The sequence below is a fragment of the Lissotriton helveticus genome, chromosome 11 (genome assembly GCF_964261635.1).
Source record: "Lissotriton helveticus chromosome 11, aLisHel1.1, whole genome shotgun sequence".
Taxonomy (NCBI): Eukaryota; Metazoa; Chordata; class Amphibia; order Caudata; family Salamandridae; genus Lissotriton; species Lissotriton helveticus.
The window spans coordinates 848,944,725-848,967,818 of NC_136072.1; the positions used below are offsets into that span (position 1 = coordinate 848,944,725).

A 23,094-nucleotide genomic window follows, 5' to 3' on the forward strand; every position below is an offset into this window, starting at 1 on the left:
GTTGGAGGCATACTCATTTTGTAACACCAGAAAGGAATACAATGTAACATTCATCTTGAAATATGTGTCACACTACTCAAGAGTCTTAGTAATATTTTTAACACAAACATCCCGGAAACAAGTACTCTGTTGCTTTCAGCTCATCAATAATTCATTAGCCCATCCTTAAGAGAGAACACATTGCGTCTGACTAAGCAGCTTGTATTATTCATTATGGTATGAAAACACACTGTACGAATTCCACAGTCTGAACTGTTACTATACACTCCTATTTCTGCCATGATGCCATTTAAGAGACAATGAAGCCAGACAACCGCCTCCAAAAGATTATCACATGGTGCACTTTCTGTCGTGCTCCATAATTAACCATCAGCTGTTTGGGGGTCATTCCGTATCCCTCTCAACCTTCCCTCTATCTGTCTTGGTAACAAGGCGGGATCTACCCAGCCTCGTGAGGGGTCTCTTGGTCTTCCATCGTAGCCCACAAAGCGGAATGCATGCAGAAAACATGCCAAGAAGTTGTCAAGTGATGTCCAGCACCCTTGCTCCTTCTTCTGCTGCCTTCCAAGAGAATCCAGGGGCAGAGCTGCCATCCCAGTGGAAGCAGAGCCGGTCCCGACCCAGAGGTTGCAATTGCCCAAAGAAGCGCCCCTGTGTGAAGCCTCCCCGGAGACCACAACTTCCAGCAATGACCACCTATCAGATCTTGCAGGTTGGCTGCATGTGGCAGGACAGACGCCTTCCGAGGAAGCCAACCAAGCTGCTCCCCAGCCAGGGCTTTAATTCCAATTGAAGCTGCTGAGCTGTCCAGTGTGAGTTGAGACACAACTGAGAGCAAAGGGCAGAGGAGCACCCACCAGCGCCGGGAAACCATGACAGCGTGAGCAGGTAATAAGGCTTCACACAAAACACTAAGTTAGACATGCAGACTGTGTTGTGCCGCATGAACTGTGACTACTGCCTACGCGTTCCTTTCCATTTGGGTGCAAATTATTGAGCTGAACTGCGACCCACTGTGAGCAAGCAGGGGCATAGTGAACTACATCTGTGCCTATGACTACAATACAGCAGAAGATCTATCAAAACAATAACCACACCTAGAATAGGGAGAGGGCGACAAAACCGATGGATTGCTTAAATAGGCATCGTACTTAGATTAGGATCTTGCAACTAAGCCCATTGAATTGTGTTAAATTATGTTTTGTTGTGATGATAAAGTACTTTCTTTTTTACTAAGATCAGCACTGGGCTGGACAACACATTTAATGTGCCTGTTTTACTTCTGTGTTCTGAGCTCTTTCCCAGCACACAACCTCCCTGATACTGCTCACCCTCACTACTCTGAGAGTCAAGTGTGTAAAGTATATACTTGGCCACGTTTGCAGATCCTTAGTAGGATGGACACCAGAGGCAAATGACCTCATCACCATGGTTGCAGCCCAGATGCCCAAGTCTGCCCCGTGATCTCACAAATGGGGTTATTGTGCAGACATGGCAATATACTTTTGGAAGTACATGTGTTCTCTTCCCAGGCTGCAGACCATATCTGCGCTTTGCAAAATATATTTATTCCACAATTTTATAACTTCTGATAAGAAAGTACTATCAAAGTCAAATCTGCATTATATCAATAAGTTATTTAAAAATTCCATTAGGAAGTTTAACGTTGTGAACATATGCTTCTACTAATTGAGAATATGAAATATGTTTTCCCCATGCTCAGCTGAGGGCTTATTATGAGACATTTGCATCTTTGGCTGATACTCCTATCACTTTATATTTAATTTACCAGAGCCAGCAGCTTATAAAAGAAAGGAAAATTACATAGGGCCAAGATGAGAATAAAAGATTCATCCCAGGCCTTCCAAAACACACCTGCCTCTAAAACCACTTGCAGCACCACTGGCACTATGCCCAAAAAGATCCCTGGAGCATATGGGTGCATTAAGCTGAAGATTTGCTTTGAAGCTTTGTAGGTACAACTGGGCACGCCGAGGGTTAAGTTAGGAGACGGTATGATCTCAGGCAGCTGAAAAAACTGGAGTAATTGTATAGGATTTTGTGATGCAGTGGACTCGGGACAGCTTTTTACCTGAATTGAAGTGTTTTGAAGAAGAACTGGAAAACATCTAAGATGGGGGAAGCCTGGGGATTGTCCTTTAAAAGAGGAAACTGTTGCCTGCCTGCCTGCCTGCCTGGATGAAACTCAGTGGACCAGTTACAGTTGGGCATGTCCCCAGGTTACCTCTATTGTCAGAGGTTCTGCTGCTGTTGCAGAGACACCCTGAGGACCCTTTGTTTGCCTGTGCTTTGCCTACACAGTTATTGTTTCTGGTTAATGAAAAAGTCTGTATAATTTTAGTGAATTTCTTACTATTTTTTATGATTTTCTATTTTATTTTTTTTAAAACACTGATGTATTTCATTTTGCTTTTTATACAGGGCTTTATTTATTTATTTATTAGAGATGCCAAATTATCTGTCCGGTATTTCCGTGCAGGGGGTTAAACACCTTCTATATCAGTGGTATTTTCCTTTAATACAAATGAGTAAAACGTTATTGGATTAGAAGGAACCACTTTCTATTGGTCATATTCTTATTTTTGCTGCTCCAATATAACTAATTGTAGTTGAGAGCTGGTTTGGGATTTATTTCATAATGAAGGCATTTTCAGCCACCCAAATCTAAGCATTTAGAGTGACTTTTGCAGCAGGTTTGACAACCAGGACTGCATCACACCCCACTACTTATATCTTACCTTGAAGCTCTGGCCTGCCAACAATTAATCCCTAGACCACCGCACGCGGCTATCACGCTCATGAGGCGATCATTCCACCAAATGGACTGATCTCAGTGGCAAGAAGAAAGCCTACCACCTTGAGTGATCGCCACGTCACCAACTTAAACTCAGACTTCCCTTCACAGCTTTATCCCAGCAGCCTCAACCAGAACTACCCAGACCACACCATGCAAAACTGACTCTGGATCCATTTCGGGTAGAACTGTCTGAAAAATGGCCACTGGACCCACAAATGGCATATGAAGATTCTTGACAAACTGATCCCTCTTACAGCTTTGCAAAACTGAAAACACCTTAAGAAGGTGGGCTGGCTCAACTCAGATGTAAAATTACAAATAACCTTAACCTTAACACTTGAAAGGCAGTTGAAAAAAACCATATCGCATTTACAGGATGTATCAACTCCCATAACAGTACAGAGTATACAAAGCAACCCTCATGAAAGCTATGAGATTCCAATACTCGCCATGCATTCTGGAGACGTGATGCCATACTAAGCAGATCTTCAAAATGATGTCAGAATTCATTAAAAAAGGCTGAATTTCAAATCATGAGAAGTACTGAGGAGCTCTGAAACTTGCAGGCTGATTATTTCATTGAGAAAATCCAACAGCCTTAAGTCCCACTTCCAATTTAGAACAATCAATTACACCGCTTCATTTAAGAGCCAGGGACCGTAATCAGAACATCAAACTAGATAGATCATTAGCAAAGGGATCATTCCCAGAGAAGGTCCTTGAAAAGGGAGGTTTCACACACATTTCTGATTTCCTCAAACAAAACAACCTCCTTCTTGGCAGACAGGCTGGTTTCTGTCAAGGGAGAGGTACCAAATCAGAATTAGTTACAATCTGGGATGGCCTCAGATATGATTGAGTCTAACACATACTAGTCCCTCTCCTTGAGTGATCGTCAGCATTGGACACAGTGTACCATAATCTACTGCTCCAAAAGCAGCGTGACCATGGAATACAAGGCACTGTTCTTGATTGGATTAAGACCTACCAGGCAGAAAGAGGTGAAACGATCACTTTCCTCAATAGTGCCGCCACAATTCTGCAAATGCATTGGTGTCCCTTACTTTTTAATGCTGACCTAGCCACACTCCAGGGAACTGTTGCAATTTCAAGCTTACTGGTTACAAATATGATGACAATACCTAGATAATTCGAATAATGCAAAAATTAGCCATATCAGTATTCGGAAATGCTTTAGGGCACTTGGATGCGGCAGAATGATCTGAAGCACAACTCATCAAAAACAGATGTCCTGACTTTTGACAGTAAAATGCCTACAAGTAATAATGGATTCCAGCATTTCTCCACAACCACAAGACAATCAAGTGTGCTAGCACCATAGTGCAAAGGTGTCTGCACTGTGGTCAAGAAAGTTTTTTGTGCTGAAAGGTGTATCTTCATCCACAAAAACTATCCCTTGAGGCTTATTTGTTCTGTTAGCGTGTGTGCTGTGGAATGCAGCAAAATCTTTGTAAAATCTGGACTTAAGTGTCATGTGAGATGGGCTCAAGTGCCAGTGCTATTGCAAGAAAATACTAGGCAGTCACTTAGGCTACGGCTGCAAGGAGGGCCGAGATTACCCCGTAAAGCATGAAAAATACACTATTAGTAGAAAAGGCACTTACAAAACACCATTTTGCCTAGGATGCTAGAAGTCCTTGCACCAGATCTGCCAATTGCTATTGAAGTCAAGAAGTGCAATGTTGACAGTGGTGGCATAGCTGCCTTATTGAAAGTGGAGGATTGCATAGCTGAGTGTTGGTGAGAACGTTCACCTCTTTGGGCCTGCAGTATGCCTAGTGGGAATCTGGACAAAGATATGAAAATTTGCCAAGTTTAATCTCTGCGCATGAGGCCCACGAGCAGGCCATCAGGCAGGATGCACTGAGAACACATGGCAGACACCAAAGGCCAGATATAGCCCTTGCTCCAAATACGGTGATGCAAGGGCCACACAAGCCCTTACATTAGATTTACTATGCCATGCAGAACCACCTTGCATGGCCCTACATGGCATAGTAAATCTGGAGTAACGCAAAGCAGCACAAGCTGCTGCCTTACGTTACTCTGCCCTGGAAAAGCATTCCATGGGTGGAGCGTGAGTGTTCCTGCGCATCCACCCATGGTTTTTGGTGCATTCACAGATTTACTAACACAAGTAAACTTGTGAATGCGTCAAAATGGTATGCCATCCCAGGAGAGGTGTAATGAGGAGAAATATGTTTACTTCTATTCTTTTTCCTCTTTCAACGTGGGCTGCAGGATGCAGCACACGTAGAAAGAGAAAAAATCCTCAGAGAATTTCTTTTTGTGCAGGAAGGTGCCCCTTCCTATAGAAAAACAATCCTGCTTACAACACAGGCTTCACTCACTGGCGCTTTGCAACCACGAGGCTTCAGTGTGGAGGCAGAGCACGAATGCACCATATCTTGTCATATATGGTGCATTCCTCTTCTCTCTATTCGACGGAGCATAGCGAGTTGTCTTGCTGCATTTGTCTTGCTGCGTTGCACCAAATATGAGTGACTGGTATGATGGGGTGGCAGGAAACATTTAAAACGATGCCCTGGCATCAGTCGTTGATTTGACTTCAAGCCATGCAGTGCTGGCTAATGCATGACACAAAAGGATGACGGGGAAGTTAAGAATGAGAACCTCGCTTCACTCTGCTTTAGTTTTGTGAAATAAAGGGACGGGAACTCCAGGCTCGTTGGGAATACCCCAGATTAACTCCACTGACTACATCAATTAGTAAGAAAGTGAAGGGAGTGAGAAAGGCGGGCACCGCTGTCCTTTCATTCTCCGCAAAAATGACGCCCCCTTTGCGTCAAGCTGCAAACATTTGAGGATACTTAAGGCCTTTTTTGGTCCAGCATTTTTACTTTTATAGCTGGACATATTGTGTCTGAATGGAGCCCTGTCCTTCCGCCTTTTCTCAAGCTCTCCTCACCTCATGCATTGCTCTGCAGCCCTGCTCAGTCGCCCCCGGCAACCAGTGCAGGACATCCTGAAGCCCCCGCCGGCCTTCACGGGCTGCCGCCCGCCAGGAATCTCGGACCTGCTCTATTGACCATTAAAGTGCGGATGGTTCCTTATTACATTCATTTACTGACAGACAATAACTCTGCAACGAGGGCGGAAGATGAGGCTGCCGAGCATGAGAGAGTTTCTGAGGTACCAGTTGAGGATGCAACGGAAGAGGCAGACAACCCCTCTCTTCCGGATGTTCCCTCGTGCCTGCGCTGCCGTCTAGGATGAACCATCCACCCGCAAAGGGGTGTATTTCTCTTCCCGATAATTTGTATACAAGGGTGGTGTGCCTAGAGTTACCACGGATGCAGGGACTAACAGCAAAAGCAGGCTCCCTAAAGCAAATCCCTCTTCATTCATTCGGCGAAAGTAACCGTAGACTAAAGAAGTTTACCGGCACATCCTACGTTCTTTATTGGGAACACATCTTTGCATCCTCTTTCTCCCTCTCTAAGGCAGACCGTTTTGCTCCCCGCTATAAACCACATGACCTTCGCCACCTCTTTCTCTCTCACGCACAGACACAGGCTCTCACGCACAGACCAGACTCACACAGGCAGCGCATTGACTGGTACCATGAGCGCATTTTCCATTCTAACGCCAGGCCCCCTTGGCTACTGGGGTCGAAGTACATGTATCTGCACTATCTACATTGAAACGTTGTTAAAATGCACACTTTAATATGTCTTAAAATGTGAAAAAATGTTATGAGTGTCGGTCTCCTTAAATCACGTGCACAAACGCACATATAGTTTTCTTTCACGTCTTCTTTGCTCCCGTAAAAACGCGCCTTTTCGCTCTCTACTTCCCTTCTTTTGCATCTTTGTACTTGTCTTTCAATTGCCCTTTAAACTCCAAAGCTAAAGATAAATCATTTGAGTTGATGTTAGACTGGTTGACACAAAACTAACAAAAACACAGAGTAGCAGACGCTACTCAGTGGTAGCAGGAGCCTGGCCTAGGAGATTACGATGCTGTATGATGGTGAATCCCTTGGACTTTACAGTGGTATATGATGGTGAATCCCTTCGACATTACAGTGCTATATGACGGTGAATCCTTTGGACTTTACAATGGTATATGACAGTGAATCCCTTGGACTTTACAGTGGTAAATGATGGTGAATCCTTTGGACTTTACAGTGGTATCTGACGGTGAATCCCTTGGACTTTACAGTGGTATCTGACGGTGAATCCCTTGGACTTTACAGTGGTATAAGATTGTGAATGCTATGGTCTTAAGAGTAATACATGATAGGAAGTCCATGGGACTTTACAGTGGTACATGATAGTGAATCCATGGGACTCTTTTGTGGCATATGAAGTTGAATACCTTGGTTTTAATAGTGTAAAGGTAAATGGTGTGGTACTTTTTTAGTGGTGTAGGATTTTGAACAGCTGGGTGTTTGTAATTGTATAGGATAGTTAACTCTTGGAAATGTATGTTTATACAACATGATAGGAAAGTTCTGGAAGTCACTAATGGTATATGATGGTGAACTCTGGGAGTTGTCCTTCATAAAACAGTAAACCCATGGGAGGTTACCTTAGCAAATGACACTGTACACACAAGTTTACCTTTTATTAAGACGGTGAACAACTTGGAGGTAACTGTCATATGACAGTGAACTCCTGTAAATTTACCTTGGTAGATGACGGAGAACCCCTGGGCCTGGTTCGTACGATCAGAAAAGAAGTAGAGGATGACAAAATCCGAGGAGATGTTGAGTGGCCGCAGGGGGCGGTTCCTACTGTCGAACCGCGCCAGCACCTGGTTAGTGTAGCCATCCAGCAGCTCCACCATGTCCACAGAGTCTTTAATGTCAAAGAGGGTAAAGTTGAAGCGGATCCCAGAGGCTCCGGGAACCTGAATGGTCCAATAGCAGACCCGACCAGGGCCATAAGTGTCAGGAAAGTCTGGTGAGTAGATGACCGCTGCATCCAGGCTGTAATTCCCTCCGCAGGCTCCGATGAGAGCTGTGAGAAAGAAAGAGATTGTGATTTGGAAATACAAATGGACACAGTCAGATCTTTTATTTTTGCTATGTCTCTTGCTTATAACTCCCTTGCCATGACATGCCACACTGTAAAACTGTTGGGAAACATGAGCTTTTGTAAAAACGTAAACGTCTTATATTTAAATCATCCTACTAGACACTGTAAAACCTCACAAATGGTTACACCACATCTTCAACTGAGGGTGCTGAAGCAGTGAAAATACCCAGAGACCTCTCTCAATGAGGAATCATAAGGCGATGAAGCACACAGACCCACATACCAGTAAAGGAGAAGAGTTCTGGAGTGAGGTTATGAACATGGGATGTTCGCAGCACAGAACAGGGGCAGGATGTGCCGCAGCGTGATGCTCCACAGAGACAGCTTAGGGAAGGGTCACCGTTCAGAACTAGCGGTTAACATCCTTTACAACGCAACTTTTACCACGCAGTGCCTTTACGACGCAACTTTTACAACGCAAACCATTACAACGCATTGCGCTGGGGGGTGCTCTAGGATAGGGAATAGATTTAATTTACTATCCAACACCTTCCCTACTATCCACGGGGACTGGAGTTGGAATAGTAAATTAAACTATTCACTATCCAGCGCCCCAAAGCAATATGCGTTGTAAAGGTATTCGTTGTAAATACCGGGTTGTAAAGGCATGCGTGGTAAAAGTATGCGTTGTAACGTTATACATTCGAACTAGCATAGGTGGAAAGGACTTTGAAACACCTGACATATATTCCAGTTCATCTAGAATTAACAAGCTTGTTTGCTGTTTTTCTATTACACTAGAGCCACAATTGGCCGAACCTTGTCAGCTACAAATTCTCAATAAACACACATCAATGTGGCAGATTCAATACTGACCTTGCCCTACAGTAATACAACGAATGAGTAAACAAACCAAGCCATATTGATCAAAGAATGCATGTTTTCCATTGTTATTCCCTATTTTGAAACATTTGACCATGTGTCCTAACTTTCTCAGGCTTCCTGCTTCATGGCTGAAAGAAAACAAGAAGTCAATCTTGTCGTGCTCAATGTGTTTCTAAAAAGACCCTGGAAAAGTTTGAACAGTTTTATTGCATTTATTTCTCACACTGGTTAATTGAGACGCCCTCTTATTTGTAAAGAAGCTTTGCTGTTTTAATATGAAGTAAGTTCAGCGTGGCCTCTTCAGAGTCTATTCTTCATTATTTATTTCAAAATGTGTGTGCATTACAAAGCCTTACAGACGTGGCGTTCTCTACTAAATGTGTAAGGTGCTGAAGGTTTAAGTTGATACACAAATATCTCTTTTTTGGGAGGAAGCCATATTGTTGTTTATGCTTTAAGTCCGCCCCATGTTCTATTATTTGTAACGAGTACAAAAAATGTCAGAGACCATGAATCCATTATGGAGAAACGTGTTAGTCTGAAATCTCTATAGTGGTTATGTAGCTTGAAGGGTGAGTGAGACTGAGTATATTTACAAATTGTATAAATGTAGATGACTAGTGAAGCAAAATATTTTCATGATAAAGATTAAATCGGTTTCCACCCTTTTTCATAATACATTTAAACATGTACGGTTTTGTTTGTGTTTATCATTGCAAAGGAATGCCCTTCTACTGGTCCATCAACTGAGAATATTAGGACCATCTTGGTAAAATTCACACCTTTTTAATGCCTGTAATCAGCAATCAACAGCTGAAAGGTAACCAGTTTGCCTTTGCTAAATGTCTGGCACTCTATTGCTGTTTGCAGCACTATTAGTAACATTTGGTCTGTTAAATCACAAGCATATTTTTCTTACCAAAATCTGCAAATCATGTAGCAGATGTTGCATTACATGGCAAATGCAGGAAATCCATAATACTTGTAAAAATCCTACAACCATGAAATTATGTTATTTCAGCGGTCTTGAATAAACGATATATACCTGCATCGCTTTACCACAAAGGTACATCCCTTACATTTCCAGGTGTCCCATACATCCCGTCACAGAGCCCAAACAAATGTTGCACTCTCGAGCAAAGCCTTCAGCTTAGAACCCATGAATAGTAAACAACCCAATCACCAAACTGCTTTTGAAGTGCAAGTAAGCTAAGAAGGGAGGACCTATGGTTCGCAGTGGCATTATATAGCTATGTACTTGCATACACACAACATACGGCCAACAATAATGCTAAAACCATAATAATCAGTTGTCAGCAACAAACTATAGCTCATACCTGTTTAATTCACATTAGACATATTTGCTGTGAGGATTGTCCAAGACAAGCACTGTACAGCTATAAAAAAGCCATCACCAAATGAACAGGAAAGGCATAGCTGAAGAGATCTGTCAGACATTGCTGGACAATTCGGAGGATTTTAATATAGTCCACCACTGCAGGTCCCAAACACCTATACAAAGTAATTGCTTTTTTGCATCTTACAAAGACATTCAGATATGGAATGATAATAAAAATACTCACCCCAACCAATCTCTCTACCTCTCTCTCTCTCCAAACATTCCTGCTCAGGGCCACAACAATACCCAGAATCTCAGATTGGACAAGCCAGTGCAGTAACCAGCAAAGCAGACTATATCCTGCAAAATACTAACCCTGGGCGGTGAACTCCGCTCCGCTCGCGGAGTTTCCCGCACTCCGCGTTATGCGGAGCTCGCGGAGTTTTAAAAAAACGCGGAGCAGAGGTTTTTTCCACGCTAGCGCTCGTCAACGTCATGTTGGTGACCGCGAGCGAGGAAAATCAACCTCCCGGTGAGATTTTTACTCGCTTGCGATCGTCAACATCAAGTTGGCAAGCGTGGAAAATAAACATCCCAGCGAGATTTCTCAACGCAGGGTGGTCAGGTTTCTCATTGCGAGTGCGGCGGAGTTTTGTTGCCACTTTGCTGAGTTCCACGTAGAGCAACTCCACGAACTCCACCCAGGGTTACAAAATACCATAAAGGGACCTGTAGAGCTTTACAAAGCTACCAGCATACTGAAAACCATAAAACTGCCAGCTTGTCTCTCACACGTCATCATCCAACACACTGCAGCTCACTGTGCCACGTAACATGATAAGCGCTCCTTTGTGGTCATCACAAAAGACATGAAAAAGCACTTTCCACAGAGGATCAATGCAAAAAACAACATCCTTCCAACCACACCGCCTAAACGGTGTAGCATGCTACTCATGTAAGCAGATGCTTCAGCGCTTCACATTGTGGAAGTAAGCGCTATATATATACTGCAATACAATATAATACAAAACGTGGGGACTGGGTTCTCTTTCTTGAATTCTCAGAGTTACAGGCTTTCTTTCTTGAGGACATGGTTGTGGTGACTTGGGAGCAGAAAAGACTCTGGGGAAACAGGATGAGTTGGTAAGTGAAAACAGGAGAGACAGGTTTTGAGGATCACAAATGATGAGTACGGATGACATGAAGATGAGAAATGGTTGGATAAGGGAGAATGTGGCAATGTTTATTGTATTTATTTATAAAGGAAAGGGGCCCTCGTGAGAGGGGACCTCGGGACTCAGAAAACAGAATGTAAAAGCGTATGAAGAAAGAAAGGATCATAATTGGTATTGGTATTGGTAATTACACTTATATAGCGCATAACTACCCGGAGGCCTCGCAGCGCTTAACACGCATGATAGGTGAGAATGGACACAAAGATGAATGGACAGAAGGTGAAAAGGTCATTGATGTGGGGTAAATAATTGAATGGGATCAGGGCAAAGAAAGGTATTAGGCAATGGAGTGAGTGAAGCCTGTAAGAAGGGGTATAGAGCCTATTGCGAAAGCGAATTTGGATAAGTGAATGGCAGAGCAGGTGAGTGCATAGGGGAGAAAGTGGTCGAAGTGTATTGGACAGAGAGGCTGGTAAGGGGACAAGAAAGTGGGTGATCAAAACTGAACGGATACATGAGAGAACATTGGCAAGGCAGCTGGTAGGTTTTGAACACAGGCATGGAAAGACATGGGTTTTTCTCCCTGCAAGTGATGATCATTGGTTGCCTCGGGAAAAGGGGCTCACTGGGTCCTCAACCATGCACAGAGGAGTGACAATCAATCTATCAATCTATATTTGTAAAGCACAAAATCACCCATGAATGTATCCAGGTGCCGCGTACACTGCTGCACGGGGTCTCAGTTGAACAGCCAGGTCCAGAGGTTAAGTGGGAGGTTGATCAAGGACTATGCAGCTAGGTAGGAGAAGGATCATTCTCTATTGTTACTGTGGTGGATGCAGGAAGTGTGTGTGAGCTAGAGGGAGGTGGCGCGCAGGAGTCCGGAGGGAATGTGGAAGTTCAGTTGGTGGTTTATGTAAGCTGGTGCCTGGTTGTGGAGGGCTTTGAAGATGTGGATCAACATCTTAAACTGGTATCTCTTCTGAATGGGGAGCCAGCGGAGCTTTTTGAGGTGGGGGTGATGTGGTCCATTTAGAGAGATTTTGAATGAGTCTGACTGCTGAATCCTGTATTGTTTGCAGTCTCTTGAGGAGGTATGAGGTGATTCCGCACATACAGTGTGTTGCCGTAGGCTTGTGTGCCAGTCAGTCTGGAGTCGACGGGGAGCCACTTGAAGATCTTGTGGAGCATGCAAAGGTTGAGGAGGCAGGCAGACGAAACTGCGTTGATCTGTCTTTTCATGGAGAGGTCCCTGTCCAGGATGATGCCGTGGTTGCGGTCATGGTCAGCTGGGGTGGAAGAGGGTGCTAGTTTCGGGGCCACAAGGAGTTGTTCCATATGGGGAGGTGTTGTTCCTGAAGATCAGCACTTCTGTCTTGGCTCTGTTGGGTTTTAGGCAGCTGTGTCTCATAAAATCAACGATGCTTGTCATACACCTGCGGAAGTTGTTCACTGTGGTGAAGGGGTTCTCTGATAGTGCGAGGATGAGCGGGGTATCATTGGCGTTGTACGGATGTATGAGGGTACGACGTGTACCGTCACAACGTATTCCTTTACAACGCTTTCCTTACAACGCAAGTCGTTACCACGACTTGCATTGGAGGCGCGGATTTCGAATAGTATAATTTACTATTCTAACACCAGTCCCCGTGGACACTAGGGAAGGTGTTGGAATAGTAAATATACTATTTTTAATCCTCTAGCGCCCTCCAGCGCAAGTCGTGGTTACGACTTGCGTTGTAACAGACGCGTTGTAAAGGCCACGCGGAGTAAAATCCGCGTGGTAAAGGATGTTTCCCGCGTTGTATATGAAGTTCAGTCCATGCAATCTGATGATGTTGGACAAGGAGGTCATGTAGGTGTTGAACAGAGTAGGGCTGGGACGAACCTTGAAGGACGCCGCAGATGGTGTTCTTGGGCTCTGAGGTGAAGGGACAAAGGCAGATTCTCTGGGTTCTTCCATGAGGAAGGAGGCGATCCACTTGAGGGCGTCTCCTTGGATTCCAGTGTTGTGAAGCCTTTTGATCGGGCTGTGGTGTGAGTCTGTGTCAGATGCTGCTGAAAGGTCAAGGAGGATCAGGGCCACCGATTTTCTTTGGTCAAGGAGGGATCTGATGTCGTCTGTGCCTGCAATCAGGGTGTTTTCAGTGCTGTGGTTGGTGCAGAATCTGGATTGAGAAGTGTCCAGTAGATTGTTGTTCTCCAGGTGTTCTATGAGTTAGCAGTGGGTGACCTTCTCAAGGACTTTGGTGGGAAAAGGCAGAAGAGAGATGGGTGGTAGTTCTTGAATTTGTTGGGGTTGGCAGATGGTTTCTTGAGTAGTGGCTTGACTTCTGCGTGTTTCCATTCTTTAGGGAAGATGACCGTGGTAATGGATGCATAGAGGATGGCAGTGAGTTTGCTGCTGATCGTCTTACTCCTGAGGTTGAAGATATGGTGGGGGCAGAGGTCAGTGGTTGCTCCTGAGTGAAGTGACAAATGGGTTGAAGACTTTAATGAGATATCAAAATGACCCCCACACTCATTGAAAGTCAATTGAATATTGACAGCCTGTTCAGTGATCTGATGCTACTCCACTACTTAGAATGATGAACATAGAGTGGCCTGTGGTTCAGGTAGGTCTTCTCAGCACATGGGCAGCCTTCTTTATCTGGCTCTGAGTCAGATGGTTTGGGTTTGAAAGGTATGGTGGTTGCTTAGGTTAATGGGGCCACTTAGAAAGTTTCCTATGCCTGCCTTAGAGTAACAGGCTGTTGAGCCACTTGCTGAATTTCTGGGTTTGCAAACTCTATCAATTGTCCCACATCTAAGAGATGATTGCAATATGGAACCTTGATACTCCTCTGTTTAGCTTCATGGCATCTTACATTCTGGAATGTGATTGAACTTGCTGACGATATAAGTGTCAGAATCGCATCAATTCTCTGCTGTGTTATTCCCTTTCTGTTCGCAACACTGTGGTTGGTTTCTGTATACTAGCAGGACTCCTGATACCCTGCACTTTGATTGAAGCAGATTCAGTGGCCCAAACCCTGTTGGTGGAAGAAAAGGCTTATATGTGTGGTACCCTGAACAAGGAAGCCAGAGTCTGGTATAAAAAGACAAAGGATCAAAAAACTTCTCTAGAGCAAGAAGTTTCTACCACTCAGAGTCACTACAAAACCCACCTGTAAGAAACTGAGTTACTGGTTGAGGGAGGTGAAACCCTACTCAAACAGCAGTCCTTGTTAGGGTGAGATAGAGGCAACCCCTAAATTAGCCTGTGCTCAGCTCTCTGGTAGCTCTCTGGTAGCTTGGCACAGAGCAGGCAGGCTAACATTAGGGGCAACATGTAAAGTATTATTTATGCACTACTTCCAACAGTAATAACGTGAAAAGAGAGCGCAAAATGTAATTAATAATTTGACATCCACATGACAAAAATCCAATCAGCAGAACCAGAGATATACAATTTTGAAGATGTAAGTGAAAATAGCACCCAAAAGCCCAAAGCGGTACTCGCGGCTATCTGGTCATGTGAGACTGGGAGAAAGTCACAAGTTCAGGCCGACCTCAATTGAACATGGTTCTGATGCAGGGACCAGGTTAGTTCTGCTGAAAAGTTACCTTCTCAGCCCAGTGCAAAGAGTCCCATTTGGGGTGGAGGGGACCACGAGGAGCAAGGACGTTTTGCATACGGTTGTCAATATAGCACATAAAGCAGGCCTGCAATGTACAGAGGCCACCCATACATAACGTGGTGCATCACTCCTTAAGCTGCTTCAAGCAGGCGTAAGGATTTGACCCAGAAGCGTCGTAAAACTGACTCAGTGAAATCTTGTAGATTTCACTGCGTCAGTTTTACGGGGCTTTCCTATGAGGGAACGCCCACCCTGCGACAGAACGCCCACATGAAACCTGACGCAGGTTTCATGTGGCGCAGGGCTTTACAACGTGACGCATCTGCCTAGATGCGTCACGTTGTAAATAGGTCGCAGGGATGCCATGTTTCCACGCCGTTGCGTCACGCAACGGTGGCGTAAACGTGGCGCAAGTCCGACATAAATCTGCCCCATAGGATCCAGGACCTGAGGGGTACCACTTGGGGGTCAAAGGCTTACTCCAGCTGGTCTTGGATGCTAGTTCAGATAGTGGGAAGCCTGTTATGTCCCTGTGGCTCTGAAAAGGCCAGCAGACTAGCCCTTGGAGCCATTCTGGAAGGCATGGGTACTGGTGCAGGTCCAATTCCTTTGACTCAGGCAGGAGTCCAGCAGGGCAGCAATACACCAAGGCAGTAGTCAATCAGGGCAGCAGTCCAGCATAGTGGCAGTCCTTTCGACAGCACAGCAGTCATTCCTCCTGGCAGAGTCTCCACAGGTCCAGAAGTGTACGCAAGAGTTGGTGTCTGAGGTCCATTATTTATACCGGGTGCTTCATTTGAAGTGGGGGCATGATATAGAGGTTTCTCTTATAGGTGCACATGTTTCCTGCCTCCCCTGCTTTGGCTCTAGACTAACTACAGGGGGTATGCAGCCATTTGTATGGAGCCAGGACACAGTATATTCAAGTATAAGTAGGGCAGTTCCATGCCCAGCTGTCCCATCCTGTCAATAACGGACCATGCAAGCACACCTAAGCTCTCGATTGTGTGTGGCACAAAGCCCAACTGCCAACTACACCCAGTCATGTGAACCAGTGACAAGCTGCTGTAACTAAATGGCTAAGACAGGAACATTCCAACTTTTTAAATGTGGCACTTTCAAAATTATGATTTAAAATTTGATCTTATCATAAGAGATGATTTTGAATTACAATTCCAAAGACACCAAGCATGAACTGGTTATCTGTTCCCATTAGGACGTTACAGCTTATTAATTGTTATAGGGTACCTCCAACATTATCCAATCAGAGAGGTAGGCCTTGCAGTAGTGAATAACAAATGTAAGAGTTTTTCACTACCAGGACATGTAAAACTTAAAAATACATGTCCAACTTTTTAAATAAATTGTATCGTACCCTCTGATCAGTCCAGGATCTACGCTAGGGGTGACATATACTTATTAAAAAGGAAGGTGTGGGCCTGGCAAAACGTTTATTTTGACAGGTTGAAATAGCAGTTTAAAACTGCACACACAGGCTGCAATGGCAGGCCTAAAACGTTTTAATGTGACTTAAGTGGGTGGCACAATCAGTGCTGCAGACCCAATAATAGCATTTAATTTGCAGGCTCTGAGCATATATAGTACCACTTTACTAGAGACTTACAAGTTAATTAAACATGCCAATTGGATATAAACCAATCCCACCATGTATTTGGGAGAGGACAAGCACTTTAGCACTGATTAGCAGTCGTAAAGGGTGCTAGGTCCTAAGGCCAAGAAAAACAAATTTAGCAAAATGTGAAGGCTAAAGGAAAAAAAGTTTAGGGGTGAACCTGCAGATAGGGCCAGGTCCAAAAAACTACAACAGCGGAAAACCTCAGACTACTAATTAAAAACAAATTCTAATTAAAAACAAATGTGAATTTGTAGAGGCTGAATGCTGAGAAAGTGTTTCACAGAATACAAGCTAAACGTTATCAACATAGAGAAAAAGTAGGGAGGATCCTGACCCTGTAGCTGAAACAGAGAGAAATGCCCTCCTCATTACCAGTAGTATGCTTATATATTTTTTATTTTTTTGCACAGCTAATTAAAACTTTTTCATCATTAAACTGCAACATTACGCCGACATGTAAAACAGTTCCGCAGTTCAGTGAGCTAAAAATAAAATCTTAAGAATAACATTACAAAATAGATTAAAAAGAATTCTTGTGTGCAGAATCATGACCAATCCACAGTGCACTGATGTGAATGCACATACAATTTAATGAAGTTGCAGGATAGATTAAAATTGCTAATGTACAGAGTAGTGAGTAATTCAGAGTAATTCTTTTTTTTAAAAGGAGCATCAAGGAGACGACTCGATACTGAATGTTACTTATGTGCAGAGTAGTTGGTTACTAGACAAAACCTTTTCTATTTAACTCCAGTTCCTTGTATGCAGGCTATTCCCTATTTCAAGTCTTATTTATACGGGTGCACAGCAGTTTCTTCCTAATCCTTATGTACCCCTGCCAAATGCTGCCGATTGTTCCTTTTCTGCCTTGATGATAAATCTCACGAAACGACAGTTCAGCTGAAAATCTGTTGGGGAGAGGCAGGACAATACCGCATACCTGCCTATTCTTATTCCTCTTTGATTGAAAAGTAGGTGTTACATTATTTTTCTCTCTGCCAATAATTCCTTACAAGTGCATACCAAGTGCGCCAGGTCTTCTATCCCTTTTCCACATAGCCGGCAGTCCGTAGTGGTTGGAATGCGTTTCCAAGGAGGTAGGTGTAGGAGCAATGGTAGAATGCCCAGTCGATATATCAGGAACTTTTATTTTAGTTAGTTTCAAAAAGCCCAGATGGAAATAAACAACAGTTCAAATGGCACTTTGTTGATAGACCCCTTGTCCATTACGGAAGGATTTGCTTCCTACTATTCCCACACATACTTTTGTGAGGCACGAGTGATACTGGAGATGAAGATGCTTTTCTCTAAATTGCACCTTCCTGAGGTTGCTGCACTCCTTCAGTCTCAATTGGAGCATGACATTACATGCGAGGAGGTTCCCGAAGCCATAAAAGAGATGCCATCTGAAAAGGCGCCTGGAGATTATGGTTTTCTTATTGATTTCTATAAAATCAGGGCACAGTTGACAACTCCTTTGTGTATGAGAGTCTTTCAGGAAGCCATGGATATGCTCAGCTCAGAATTAAAAAAAGCATATATACAATTCATCCCAGAACCGGGAAGTGATCCCCTTTGGTGTATACATTATAGATGTATCTCTCTTTTGAATAATAATATCAAAATTCTGGTGAAATGTCTTGCAAATAGACTCACGACGTGATACCCCACATCATACATAAAAACTAAGAGGGTTTTGTCCCGGGCAGATCTTTGAGAAAGCACTTGCGGACCCTAATGCACCTGTTGTGGCAAACTAGTAACAATCTGACTGAAGCGTTGGCCCTCTCCCTTGATGCTGAAAAAGCTTTTGATATCCTTTTCATTCTGATATTTGTTGCCCTGCATTTATAATACAAAACAAACTACAATTGGCAGTATTTAAAGATAAAGCATGACTGCATATATAATTGGAACATGGAAACTCCCATTGGTTTTGGCTGGGATTCTATATCAAAATATAAATCTGGCATAGCTGGGATTCTATATCAACATATAAATCTGGCATGCCAGTACCAGACAACTCAGATGGTCCCATATCACTGCAAGACTATGCTAGAGAAAGGCTAATTATTATTTTAGAGGATTCATCCCAAAATGCCAGTTGCATGTATACATTTACCTCTACCTCTTATCTACCTACCATGTGCCCTTCTATTGTAGTCATTTACGTATTTTAACATTGAGATTGCAAGCAATGATATAGGTTAAATTACTTCATTTCAAATGGTCTCTTTTCAGTTTCAGGAGAGATGTAGATATTGGTCCAGCAGCTGCAGAGGGTTTAAAATTCAACAGACGCTAGCTCAGACTGTATTTTGTGGTATTGTAGGCATACTTCGCCGTCAGTATTGTTGCTATAGCTGGGACAACATGGTTTTAATACCAGGATAAGCAGATGTCATTCCCTGATGTGCAGCTTTTATTAGGTCTGATATAATTATTTCTGTACTTGTCTCTGCTGCCAGTAATTGACACCATTAGTCTATTGTCTGAGGTTAGTTAATGGGATTATCTAGCAGAAAACCCAGTATGTAACATTTCCCCCCTCAAAGTCACATTACATCTTCATCAATCTTAGACAGAGATCAAATAACAGCAGCCAGCAGTTTACTCTGATGCACTGTTCAATTGAGAATTAATTTTTTCACTCCAATACACCAATGTTTGCGTCACATGTATAGGCTGACACTTGTCGTGTAGAAGCGTAATCTTTCACCTAAGCTACTTAGCCTTAATTGATTTACCTTTTCACTCTTCAGCTCAAATTTGCCTCAGAGTTATTCTGAGTTTCTTCCATGCCAAGTTCATCACAAGCCCAGCATTATGATCCTTCTACACAGCATGGGTACATGTATATTCTTTCTGGCCTATCGGCTTAATCACAGGAAAATAAGAGCTTTTATTGTAGAATGACACAGTGCTATCTCTTCCTGATGCTAGAGTTCTATGAAAATGGCCTTTATGTTGCGTTTGGCTTCCGGCTTCAAGGGATGCTGGGTTTAAGTCTGCGGTTAGCTTCTGAAAAGAAATACATTTCAAGTTGAATCTCTGTCCCACTTCATTTGGTTTATACGTAGCGCAGGGGGCTTGCTCAAGCCCATTGCACTATGTGTATATTTCTAATGACTGTATCAGCATTACTGGGAAAATGAATCATATATCACCTCCTCTCCGCAAGGAGCCCTCATACACAAAGGAAGGAGGCCAGTTATCCTCGATTAAGATTATGTTAAATGTCCTCAATAAATACAACCAAAATATTGCTCTAACATCATATCTAACATATTGCCCTCTATCAGAAACTCCATATTGTATATTTGGTCAAGAGACAGTAGATGACCATATGGGGTCTCAACTTGAATATACATATCAGTTGCTGGCATGGCCAAAAACGGCTAGAGATTCTGGTGGAATATGGTTATCTTGGCAGTGCTATCTATGAGCAGTTCTGTCCATATGCCTTTCAACAGGAGCACTCTCCTTTTCTGAGACATTTCTCTTTTGTTGTGTTTTTGTAGCTAATACATTTTTTTTTAAAGGGATCTTTCAGATTTTCAGATTGCAACACTTTTAATCTCTTTTACCAATCTGGTTTGAGTTCCAATGGTGGGACTGCTCATTGACCCCAGCCCTGTCTCTAGCGGTTCCTTCTGTTCTGCGATAATCAATTCTCACTCCTCCACTTCTCTTCTCAGAGTATCTGTCCGAGTGCCTGCTACTTTCCTGTTCCTTTGGCAATAGGGAAAAGTGATCATGAGAATATTGAAACCTGTCTGATGGCTTCAGACTCTTAAAGATCCTTCAATTGATAGCGTCTTCCCCCAAAACCTCTGATGGTATATACTGGGCCACCGATGTGGTACTCCAGTCCAGGATTTAGATTTATAAAACTGTGTTTTCTTTTAACCTGTCCCTTCTGGCTCAGGGTTCCTCTCATCTGCTTTGAATGTTGGCTGCGGTTTCAGGAAGCATGCACCAAGGGTATTTCAGTATAATAGAAATTCACTGAAAAACACAAAGGTTACAGGGACGTTATAGTTAGGCTGATATTTCACTCGTAAATACCTAGAGAAATTCAGCAGTTATAGTTAGCTGAGCTAACTATAACTCCGCTCCCGCAATGTACTCCTTATGACCTCACATATTACATCACTCATGAAATGGTCAGTGACATCACTGATGACATCAAGTGACTGAGTGTTTTTAACATATTTATGAGTGTTAAATATATATAACAAGGTGCATCGCGGAGGTACGAGTTCTGGTGTGCTCTCCTAAATATAACTGCTGAATTTCTCTAGTTTTGTATGAGTGAAACATCAGATACAGCATGTTTGGTTTACTCCACAGATTCAAAAGCATACCAATGTCTGTATTACATTTCTTTTTTTAAACAATAGCCAATAATAAGACTTCTTCCTGAGGCATCCAACAAAAAACCTAATTTTATTCTCTTTCACCCTTACAGCATCCAATGAAACACCGTCACTTTAACAGTAATTCAGCTCCATCCTTCTCCTGACTACTATTGCTCCTTCACTTCAAAATGCTTAGAGTATGGAGTGTGGGCCAGCGCTGTACCTATTGGGCTAAAGACGAGGCTGCAAAAAAGAGAGGTATTGACGGGGACTTGGGTTTGCCAAATGTGCAGATTACTTTGTTTGGCCATAGAGGGTTAAAGTTTCATCAGTAGCTGGCTTTGGTTGAATCTATTGTGGATTCCCAAGCTCCTCACCTCATAGTTGTGCATCGTGGTGGCAATGACCTAGGCACATTGACTGGGGTAGAGCTGGAAATCCTAATGAAAGAAACCTTTGCAGAACTGATGTCACTTTCCCTCACACTGTCTTGGTGTACTCTTATATATGCCAGACAGAAATGGAAGTGGTCAAATCAATTCTGTCCACAGATTGACAAAGCCAGGAAACATGTTAATAAAACTGTTTCTGAATTCTTCAGAGACCATTGCATGGGCTCTATCTATTACATCTGCGTTTTGACATGCACAGAATTTATGAAAATGATGGAGTGCACTTTACAGATGAAGGCAAGATGGTGTTTTTTAAGTAACCTGAAATTGTGCATCCGGTCTTATGTGTAGCTGTCATATACACAAAACCAACACACCAGCTCTGGTCAGAGCCAGCATAGTACCTGAAATGTAGTGAAATTTTTTTCTAAAGGTTTTTTTTTTCTTTACTTTTTGGTGATCTTCATGATGATGTCGCAATCCCTGCGAATACGTCGCGAAAACAGAAAAAAAAGCAGAAATTTAATGACCACCAACACAACCTAAAATATTATTTAAAATGGTCCATTTTGAACATTGCTCTATACATATTACTATATACATACTTCATTCAAAGCATGTTCAAACTCATATTTTTGTACTAAGTTTCTTTAAAAACCATCTTTCAGACCTATTTTCTGTTTTTGGGACGTCGCGATGTCAGCGTTAACCACGACAATCACGCCTTTTCCATAAAGTGAAAACACATATATGCACACATGATACTGTATTTTAAACACTATGGGTTTATAACAGTAAACTTCAAAGTCATGTTTTGCTAGTGCATCTCAAGAACAACCATCTATAAAATGTATTTTCCATTTTCGAAGTGACTCCCGAGACCGCAATGATGTCGGTAATTGTGATCCCTGTGGACATGTCGCCAAAATGAAAAACAAAAGCAGACATTCAATGGCCACCAACACATTAAAAAATTATAACTATATAATTAATTCTAACCATCATAAGAGATAACTCACTATACAAACAATTCTATAAAAACAGTTGTCAAAATCTCAATGTCTCTATAACAATGCGTATTAATGATTCACTGATATATTTTTTTTATATTTCCACCAATATTCATGACGACCTTGATAGTCGCGATGTCCCGCGATGGTGCACATGGAGCCGTGCTGGCAGTTGTGGCATCACCACGAATATCGGCCGCAATTAAACAAATCAATTTTGGACACATAACGTGTGTCACTAACAAACACCCCCATTTCTCAAACATACGGTCAGAGTACCTCTACTCTGACCCTTTATGTTAGCTTTTTCAGATATTTTCAGCCTCGGTACCGTTCCCGATAGACAAAATCATGGCTGCAACTTTCTGTTCAGGTTGCATCCAGCCAATCGGAGCATTCCTGCTGGTGCATGCATTCGCGAATCATCGCAAAACTGCAGGAAAATATTCCACAGCCAGATATCAGAATAAGTTCAAACTTACATTTCTCAACAACTACTGAATGAATTTACACCAAACAAGCATAAGGCACTTCCTTGAACCAACATCTACCTCCCTGCCAAATTTGGTGTGAGTCCGTTCAGCGGTTCAGGCTGTAGGTGTGGGTAAAGGTTCCTATGGAACTTAACAATAAAAACGCAACCTTCATCGCGCCCCAAATTCTCGGTCCCCACTGCAGGGATCACCCACAAACTTTCCATAACTTTAGAACGCACATTGACACTTTTTGGAACAATTTCTTAAAGATTGGTCAAACTACGCCAAAGTTATAGTCAAGTCCAAAAATGCTTTTTCTATGGAAACTAGGTCCTAACTATAACTACCTACTGGTGAT

The 23,094-nt window shown here is 42.9% G+C and overlaps 1 protein-coding gene across 1 annotated transcript in view; it reads right to left on the minus strand.

Moving 5' to 3' along the window:
* KREMEN1 (kringle containing transmembrane protein 1) overlaps nt 1-23,094 on the minus strand; it is a 327,791-nt gene that overhangs the window by 33,965 nt on the left and 270,732 nt on the right. Inside the window, exon 6 of the mRNA XM_078667084.1 lies at nt 7,492-7,824. Coding sequence (XP_078523210.1) covers nt 7,492-7,824 — 333 coding nt within the window. The remainder of the gene's footprint in view (nt 1-7,491; nt 7,825-23,094) is intronic.